The 10,566-nt window shown below is 40.1% G+C and overlaps 1 protein-coding gene across 1 annotated transcript in view; it reads left to right on the top strand.

Annotated features, from left to right (window-relative positions):
- Positions 1-1,734: 1,734 nt before the first annotated feature.
- The window catches only part of nudt14 (nudix (nucleoside diphosphate linked moiety X)-type motif 14), an 18,464-nt gene continuing 9,632 nt past the window's right edge, over positions 1,735-10,566 (top strand). Inside the window, exon 1 of the mRNA XM_072445399.1 lies at positions 1,735-1,901. Coding sequence (XP_072301500.1) covers positions 1,821-1,901 — 81 coding nt within the window. The 5' untranslated portion in view covers positions 1,735-1,820. The remainder of the gene's footprint in view (positions 1,902-10,566) is intronic.

Here is a 10,566-nt window from a genome sequence, read left to right as displayed (position 1 = left end):
CAAAATGACTTAATCCCTATGGTTTCCAGCAGAGGGCATTATACACCCAATCCCATATTTGAATGGAGTACTATCAGGGTCATTTTTTCATACTGAAGAAACTTTTTACTGATTTAGTCATTATTATTATTAATTTTTTCAATACGTCTAAGATTTCACAGCTATAATTTTACATTGTGCACCCAAGACTGGCACAATGAAACACAGCATGACAAACCAATACCATTTTTAAACTTCTCGTAATCCTTTTCATACAACGTGAGCTCTGTTCCATTCCATCATTCTTCTTCCCTGGTTCTTTGTGTCCACTCCCTCACGTCTTATCGGGCCACGCAGCTTGGCCGGACCTGCTCCCATATGCCTTGGACTTGCCTGTTCCTCTTGTGGGTCCATGCATTGTTTGGTCTATGCCTGTATTTATTTAGATGTAAATCAGCTCACAGAAGTCCTTGGGCTCATTTGCAGGAGGAAGTTAGCACAGTCGAGATTGTAGCCGCTCAGATTGTTCTCCATTATGAAGCTGTTATTGATGTGATGGCAGGGTGACATCATTTAGCCTCACCCATTCAAGGCAACGCGGGTGAGAAAAGAGCCCACACCCTCATTTTATTCATTAGTCAGCACGGTAAAGACTACATGAAAAAAGGACTTCCTTATCGTGGTACATCTAATAGGCTTTCAGGGCATATTAAGGTGACATCCATTACATCAATATCCAACATTGAACAAGCTGCGGATATAGTTAGATGTAGCAGGAAAACCATTGTGCTGTTTTAAGTAAAGGCAGGAAGAACATTTGTTGACTTTGCAGCAGTCACAAAATCCATTTCAAGGAAGCTAGCAAGTGTTGATATATATACAAATGCTATTTCAAAATAACTATACATTTTGGTTTGGTTGGTTTTAGAATTTTAGGTACATATGTTGTTCCATAAGGTCATCAAAATCAATAAAAGCGTTGGTATTTACTTTCTGAATGTGGGAGTGTCTTACCCAAAGACAGAACAAATTAATGTGATTGCTATTGTTTCTTATTGTTCTTATGGTATAGTAAGAAAAAGTCCCTAAAGGTATGTGGAATTTTCCACATTCAATCAAATATTTCCTTCACAGATAACAATTGTAATGCTGAGTTATTCTTAATTACAAAAACATGATGTCAAAGTTGTTAAGTAACAATTCTTTTTTGGTCAGGCAGGAGTGTCAATTTATCTGCGGTACATGTTTTAGCTACTTTTAGCGATGGTTTTGTGACGTGTCTGCAGCTTACATGGCTTTGCCAATCAGTAGGGGAAGTATACGTCCCCATGTGTGTGATAAGGTGTAGGCCCCCTCATCCCGATTCATGCTCCTTGGACCACGCTTGCGGATCTCTCTGATCCTGCAGCGGCGGTCCAATTTGTTACTTTCAGCACTTTGACCCTGGCAAATAAAGTAGGCTACGGCTAAATATAGTACTTTTACTTTTGAACTTGGTTACTTTCCACCACTTCAGAGACCAACAAGGTATTTCACCATAGCCTTCTGACCAGCCAGCTCAATTTTAAACTATAAGCACAAATCAAGTGATGCCACGTGAACACAACCTACTCTTGCCTGCTTATATTAATAATGCCTTACTCACTACTCCCTCTTCAGCACGATTCTGTCCCCAAAATGACTTTCACTTTCACTCCTCACGTGAACGCACTGCATCTCCCTTGTGCTCCGCGGGCTTCCGTACACATTCCTTCAGTGTCAGTGCGGTGACAGCAGCAGCAGCAGCAGCAGCAGCATCCGCGCGCCACCACCGAGCCATTCTCATCCCGCTGCTGCGAGCCATGGAGGAGATCAACAACATCGAGGTGGTCCCGTGCACAGACTCCGAGTACCTGAAGCCTCTCACGGTGCACTACAACCAGGTTTGTCCACGTTTTATCCACAGCACGCGAAAGACTAGACAGGAGATGATGATGATGATGATGATGATGATGATGATGATGCTGCTGCTGCTGCTGCTGCTGCTGCTGCTGCCTGAGGATGCTAGCCCAACCCCCCCATTCATTTAGCGCCTTTGCTGCTAACACAACATGAAGGCTGAGCTGACCTTACGCGCGTAGACATCCACCCGTGGCCCCGTCACGTTGTCCGGCCCGCTGTGTTCTGTTTAGACGGTGATCGGTGGTGATTTCCGGAGCGGCGCGGCTGGTTTTTTGGAGGTTACCTGTTAGCGGTAGCATGCTAACGCTAGCCGCCGCAGAGGCGACAGGAGAAAGAGCATCTCTCCAAAACAGCAGCACATGCTTCACATTAGTCAGGAGGCGAGGGTGACGCCGGGGCACGACGTGAGAACCCGGGACAGTTTTTCACATCGATTACAGACTCAGGTGACACTAGTAATGTGAAGCTGTGAAGCAAAACAAGACATGGACCAAGTGTGGGTCCAATCTGTAGAACACATTCACTTTGCGTTTGACTTTCAGAGACTGTAAAGTGCTGTTGTTCCTTCAAGAACTGTGCACCCAGTCTGTTAGATCTATTTGCCAAAGTTTCTCAACACGTTCACAGGTTTTCTAAGTCTATAACGCTTTACGATTACTTTTTGTGGTGTATTGATATTTCGATAATCAGCAGATATTGAAATGCAGCGTACTGTTTATAATGCAAATGCAGTTAAAAAGAGTTGATTAATGATGAAAACAGGAAAACAAATGGGTAAAAACGTTTAAATAAGTGATATTTTTGCACCTCTCCCTCTCATTTCATATGTGTGATTTCAATATAATGTCACTCAAACACGAATAAGGAGATGTTCTGTTGATATGAAGTTTGTAGTCATAGATTTTGTACAACCTGAGCCGTGTTAGTAGGATTATTTGATGAATTTACATTGACAAAGTGAGTTTGGCAATGGCTACTGCTCCAAACATGAGATGATGTCCTTTTATCGACTAAAATAGATTTGAGCTGCTCACATCTGCCTCTGTTCTGAAGGAGTCGAGCCTTTGAGGAGTATTAATACTTCAAACAACATTACGTAACTTTAAAATATATTGTCCCATCATGTTTGCTGTTGTAAGAAACTAAAACTGAAGGTAATATTTACGTCTGTAACGTATTAGATCACTGTCTTTTCTTTATCGTATAGTTAGATTTGAACTTTTTCTTCTTGTTTTCTAAAGCATTTTTACAGACTTTAAGTGGCTTTTCCTCCAAATGTGTGTCCTGATGGCCACTGCAGAAGTGCGATATCCTTCTCTCACCAAACAGCAGCTTGTGTCCAGGATGCTCTTATTTTTAGCTGTTTAATTATTTGTGCAGTTCACTGTAATTTACTGCATTACATCTGCCCCTAGACAGATAAGACCTGGCACATTGTTCAAGATACTTTTTATTTTCAGTGAGGTATTTCATTTCGTGTTTTTTCCCACAAATAAAATGTCTTCAAGAGTGCAGTGATTTGCATTCTGCCATTTTATAACTATCCACTATTTGTAAAACTAAACACATATGTCTCTTTGATGCACAGAAATGGCTTACGTTATCAAGTTTAACCCTATTGCTTCAGTGCTCTGGTCGCAACTTGTGCTCTTATTAAAGATGAACTATGTAACTTTCCTGGTGGAGGGTTCGCTGACTGCTGGAGATGTTATTCCTTTGCCTGGAATGTTCCATAGCATTAAACATGCAACATTATTTCATACTCCTGGAACTTCATGTCACGTCATGACTACAAACTTAAATAACTTATATTGGCCTTTTTTGTGAAAGAGCAATACAAAGATACAGACAATTGTGAAGTGGATGGAAAATTGAACATGATTTCCAGATTGAAAAGAAAAATTCAAAACTGAAAAGTGTAGCGTGCAAAAGTATTCAGCCTCTTTTCCCCGAGTGCCACAAACTGCTGTCAGAAGTTTCCTGATGATTGCTGAAAGATTGAATGTTGACCTGATTCAATAGAACTCTCCTGTGTGTCGTCTAATCTCAGTATAAATGAAGCTGTTCCGTGAATGACACAGAAGTTACTTTAGAGAATATTGGGGAGAAAACATCATAATGAAGTCCCAGGAACACACCAGACAGGTCTTTATGGAAGAGTGGCAAGACAAAACCATAGTTGTAAAACATTAGAAGGAGGACACAGCAAACATGTGGAAATAGGAGCTCTGGTCTGATGAGACAAAATTTTGACTTTTTGGTCTAAAAGCAATACAGTATGTGGAAAAACACGCCACGTGACTTTGAACACATCATCCCACTGTCAAACATGGTAGTGACCGCCTCACGCTGTTAAGCTGCTTTTCCTCAGCATGGTCAAGGAAACTGTAGTTGATGGGAAGATGGATGGAGCCAAATAAATGACAATCTTGGAGGAAAATCTGTTGGCGTCTGCAAAAGACGTGAGAATGGGGCAGAGGTTCACCTTCAGCAACGACCCTATACATAAAACCAGAGTTATAATGAAATGGCTTAAAACAAAACATATTCATGTGTTAGAATGGCCCAGTCAAAGTCCAGGCTGCTCTTTTCAGTTTTGTATTTGTTTAAAACTATGGAAATCATGTATAATTTTCCTCCTTCTTCACAATTATCTATCGTTTTGTGTTGCTCTTTCACGAAAAATACCAATTACACTTATTTAAGTTTGTTGTTGTACCATGACAATTATGTGCAAAGGTTCTAGGAGTATGAATACTTTTGCGAGCCCCTGTATATATCTCCTGGACACAAGCTGGTAACATCTCCAGGCAAAGTGAGTTCAGTTCTGTAAGCCGCAGTAAGAAATAATGTTTTTCAAGCTATAATTTAATTGCCTAAAGTTTATAGTCACATTGTGAACATTTAAGTCAAAGCAATAGCATCTTAATGGAGACCAGCAGACGGAAGGCCCTCCACCTGGAAAGTTACATAGGGCACCTTTACCTTTTACTAATTTATTCTGACATGCACTCGGGTGTGGCCGATATTGACAAAAATTAATATCTCAATATTCCAATCGCAATATTCAGATGATATAATGTCAGTCCTAAAGAAATGTGCTAAAATAATGTTTTAGTTGAGGTGTAAGTATCAAACAAATTCAAAATGGCTTAAAGATTGCCCAAAAATACCACTTTATACCCTTAATTGGAAGTTTTACAACACTTATTCTTGCTGTTTCAGTTTTTATTATAAATGATATACTCTATATTCTAATCTTGCCTCTTCAAGCCAACATTGACACTGTTATCCATATTTTGATCATCTGCCCACCTCTACATGCAGCTACATGTTGAGCTGATTCACACTCGATGACAATCAGGACTATCATCACAAAATACCAAAAATACAGTTAGAAGGATGACCGCAATTGCAGCTTGTTTAAATTTCCCAAGGGTGTGCAGTATAATCAATACAACAGCAGATGGCCACAAAAGACATTTAATTTCGCTCCTATGATTTGGAAGACGTTGTTTGTTTTTTTGTCTTTCATTTCACAAAAGTCTTCTGTTATTGATGCCACTTTCCCCATTTTATCTTACACGTTGAAATCAATACTTTTCCTAACTCCCAGTTGTTCCAGTTTTTACACCTGTGCCCAGAGAAAGAAGCAGGAGTTAAGCCTAAGTCCGCTCAATACAGCAGCAGATGGGTGACAAAAGAGGTCGAGTTTCTCCCGTGCAGCTCAGGAGGGCCTTTCACTTTCACTCAGGAGCATCTCACCCTAAACCCAGGGCACATCTGGTCCCTCAGAGCTCCCTGTGCTGTGAGTGGATAATGCGAGTGTGAAGAGTTTTGTCTGCAGCTGACCACTTCTCATTGACTCCCTGGTTGCCCTCTCCACTTTTGTCACTGCAGTGCTTATGTTGTCCTAAAGTGGGCTAATTATGCAGCTTTTTATTAATGAGAAATATTGATCTCGTCTAGTGACTGCTAATAGTTCATTAGCGCGTTTTAACATCTATCCAAGACAACGTGGAGTGTAATTGTACTTTGTTCACAAGAACTAGACTGCAAACGGAGCACCAGTTTCTACTCCAGAGTTTGAGATTGATTAAAATGCGAATGCAGACTGTACATAGAGGTTTGATTCGGACCCTAACGCCCGGGTGTACACGCAAGGCCGCTTTGGCACGTATTTTGACGGTATTCATATTCACTCGTCTGATGACCTGAAATCCACTCCAGACCAGCTGCGGTGTCCAGGAATAATAGACTTCTTGCAGATTCTTTCCGCAGACGCGCACCTCACCTGGATCTGTGCCCGCAGTGCTCCGAGGTCAGTGGTAAAGGGCGCATTGATTTCAGTCTCTTTGTCAGTGTACACCCGGTGTAAGAGTAAGTAAAAAAACATACATATTGTAAATTAACTTACTTTCACGGGATGAAAACTAATACTGGGTACAGAGATGGTCCCTCTTTAAATGCTGTATAAACAGTTAATGTTGTATCATTTTGGATTTTTCTTATACGTTTAATATATGTACATATATTTTGCATCACTATATTTGGCCATTAAAACAGAATATTCCAAAATGTTCAAATGAGCAAAGCAACATTTTTATCTGGATTTGACTTTATAACGCCAATTCAAATTGCTCCAAGGAAAATGTAATGCAACTTGCACCTAAATAGTTAAATTTCACTTTGTAAAATGTTATATTATGCAATATTTCTACATATTGTTTGTGCTCATATTACTTATAACTTTGCATGGCCTAAAGTTGAACCTAAATGAGAGAATATATCACATCATTAACCACGTTTATCAGGCTGTATTAGATCTTACAGTCATGATGACACACATTTTCTCTTCCCTATAAATATTAAGTCCTCTGGAGTCCATGTTAAGCTGTATTTCTTGGCAGTGGCTGTGAAATCCTGGGAGAAAACCAGTGAGTCCGCAGATATCACAGGCACATACACGATCTGATTTGCCTGAGAACCGGCCGAGGCCATGAGTATTTTATCAGTTCTGTTTCTGAATGGCCTCTGTAGCTCGGATAGAGTTTAAAAATTAAATGCTGCAGGGATCTAAGTCTCCAGTTCATAAATATGGCACAGTGAGAATAACCCATCTTGGTAGAACACGCAGTCATGTCTCATATCACATAAAAAAACATGGCTCCTGTGATTTTTACAGCGCAATTGAGCTTTATCATTCCCTTTTAACTTTTACAGCACATCATTCAGCCTTGTGGTTTTACTGATGGGAGGGAAACAAGGATCATATTATCATTATGGCCTGTGCGTCATAAGTTTTGCAATATTGATAACACATCCAAGAAACTTAATAATCACCAACCTTAACTAAAATATTATGAAATACAATTTTTCAGCTTCAATCAAGTGAACTTGTGAATTTAAATTGAACTGTTTACAAATTGCTATAGTAAAAATTGTGAAAGGTTTTAGCATTGCATTTTTTTCACTGCCTTAAGAAGACTTATTTTGGGTTTGTCTGCTTTACTGTATAGTTCTAATCTGCGACACCCATAGATCGTCATGTTATTTTGTTCATTTTAAATCGTAATATTGATCTAAAACAACTTAATAAAATAAATAAATAAAAACTTCCTCTTTACGTTACGTTGCTGTACGTCACCATCTGGAGAGCTGCAGTTCATCATAACAAGCACCAACGCGACGCAGCCAAACCTTGCACATCATTTAAGAAAAGAAAATCGCAGAACGAAATAAGTAAAGAGCAGTGGGCGTGACACCGTTTTTACAAATTTTACTAATTTGTAAAAAAAAACAAAATATATATATTGGCAGCAAATATTGGCCAACTCTGGAACTGCTATATCATTAATCTCATATGTGTATATATAGATATAGATAGTACATACTCTACTGCATTATTTTCTTTTTCTTGAGGTCTTGTGTATCTTGTGCATCAGGAAAGGCATCCAGTGTAAAACTAAATGCTTAGTTAAAAGTTGTTGCTTTTAATGGCGGCTGGCAGCCAACTGCAAAGCTGCATCTACCGCCATCTACTTTATTTTTTAGACTTTTAGAATTCAAAATGCTCCAAGTAACTTTAGTGGTGACGATCCTGCCACCTGCTTGTTCAATGCCAGAGTGGAGTAAAAACGTCTTCATGGTAGAGAACCCCACCAGAAAAGTTTAAGAGTGCACCTTTTAACATTTACAAATGACTGTAACGAATGGAGCAGAAAAGATCATGGATCGTTGTGTTGGCAGCAGCAGTTTGTGGTTCAGAGAGTGGAATTCCACTTGTGAGTAATTTTGTTTGTCTGTATTTAGCTTGCAACCACACTCATCATTTTCCCATTTTATAAAGAGTGTGCAATTATCTAATTAGTCTCCGTGATTCACCAAGTCTAAAGGATTAAAGGAGCATATTGTGGAGTCAGAGCGTGCTTTTTGGAGATTTTTTCTCTCTCCTCTCTTCTGCAGCTGCCGGCTTCTGCTCTGGAGGGAGTACGAGCGCAAATGTGATGGTTATTAGACTTTAAGCACCTAAAAAGATCAATGCTGTACATGGTTCTCACAATGGCCATTCACACTCGGGACGGTCCCAAAGCCAGAGGGACCGAATTAAACTCGAGGTCCTCTACTCGTGTCCCTGTCTTCCCCTCTCTCTTTCCCTTTGGGCTAATCACTCGCTGGTAATCCGTGTCGGCCCCCTCCCTCCTTCCCTCACAGCAAGTGTCCTGAGTAATGAGAGGGACCCCCACCACCATCTGCAGCCCCGATCAATGGCCCACTCTGGACATCACCTCATGGGCCCTGAGCTGAAAAGCATATGTTATTTCAAAGATTGTATGAATTGTTTTATTATTTATTACCATATTAATGTAACAGCATCTATAGGATAAAGTTTTGTGGGACAGCGTTATCCTCTTACACAGTAAATCCTCCCATGCCCAAGTTAGTCCAAATAATATGCAATTATTCTACAATCAGCTTATGGTGAAGAGTATCCTTTACCAGTTGGGCTTTATTAATAAGCAATCTATCCAATACCACCCAGTATAATTGGTGGAATAAGTCAACCATACAGATCTACAGCTAACCCTCAATTTGTCTTTGAAAGGCTTAGCGACAGGAAAAATACTTAAGCTCTAGTTTGCTCATGATCCAAGGTGTGCATCCCTACTTTAGTCACGAGAGACGAGTTATCATACCATACTTTTAGTACATTATATCATCATCACTGCCTGGAGGCCCATGAAGCATCCCTCTTTACCCTTTGTTCTCTATACTTTCAGTGTTTGCTTTGAGGAGACGAGAGGGGAGTGGTTGGCCTGCAGCAGGAATAAAATGTACATGACAAACTCACTTTTCATAATAATTATAGCCATAGACATCTGAGGCAGTAACATGACTGAACAGATTCACCTATTGGTGAAAGTAAATGAATAGGTAGGTTTGGTGACGTCCAGGGGGATCACGGCACAATTTACTGTGGAAATCCCAATAAATCCCTCTGTTTGGTTTTATGGACAGTTTACAAAAGAATCATGTTGTGTAAATGAACATAATGGATCTTAAGGTATGTTTACGGGAACCAACTACTGACGTTTGAAAGTCATCCCGTGCTGTTCTGTGCTCTGTATTTGAGTAAAATGACTCATTTACAATCAGACATACAATTGTGGGTTCAATTTGTGGGTATTACTCATTGCACGATATGAAAGGATATACAATGTGAAGGTAAAAGTATCACGCAGATGTTATATTAAGGAGTGGAAGTGGGTTAGGGTTAAATTAATTAAGTAATTAAATTAAATGTGGTGTATGATTGTGGTTGTCAGAACTAGTCTAGCAGTTTGTGAAGAGCGTCAATTGTTACTACATTGTCATGATTAATGACTACCAATGCCTTAGTTAGAATGGCACGTGATTGGTGGGGGCTTGATTACCATCAGAGTTAACCCAGAGTAACCCAGACTCAATTGCATAAAAACAAGAATCTAAGTACTAGTAGTTAGATTTATGTTTAATTCCGCTCGACACAATGTGGTGTCCAAGTGCAGCCACATCGCAGGTGTCTGGGGAGAGGGTTGGAACACTTGCTGGTTAGATTGTCAGTTGGCACTAAGGCCACTGTAAAGTCCAGGAAGAGCCTGGCGCACTCACCCACTGATCAAGAGAGAGTTTTAACACTAAAAGCTTTTGTCGAGTTTTATCTGGGACAATTAGTTTAGTGAAAGCTAAATCTAGAGAGGAGCAGACGAGACTGTGTCTGTCGTTAAAGATACAAAAGTGCCACTCATCAGGTGGAGGTGTCGACGAGAGAGTCGTAGTAAAAAACACATACGCTCAACACAGACGTGTGCAGAGGCAGATAGTGCGCTGACGTCTAGGGACGGTCAAACATGGGAAAGAATCCATCCTAAAGCGATGTGCCCATCCCTATCACCATGGCAATGTCAAATAAATATGGGAAAGAGTGTCTGGAGTGTCTGTCAGTGTGGTCCAATAGATTTAGTTTTCCATCGGGCAATCACTAATCACGGACAAAATGTATGATTCATGTCAGCAAAATTGTTGAATTAATGATTTCTGTCATGTCTTTGTGATTTGAATGCATTTTTCATGTTGTGTGAAGCACTTCGAATTGCCTTGTGTGCG

The sequence above is a fragment of the Eucyclogobius newberryi genome, unplaced genomic scaffold (assembly GCF_026437365.1).
Source record: "Eucyclogobius newberryi isolate DKJ021-1_F unplaced genomic scaffold, fEucNew1.0.hap1 SCAF_1, whole genome shotgun sequence".
In the NCBI taxonomy this organism is placed as follows: Eukaryota; Metazoa; Chordata; class Actinopteri; order Gobiiformes; family Gobiidae; genus Eucyclogobius; species Eucyclogobius newberryi.
Note: the sequence above shows the minus strand (reverse complement) of the source record. Positions and strands in the feature narration are given on the sequence as shown.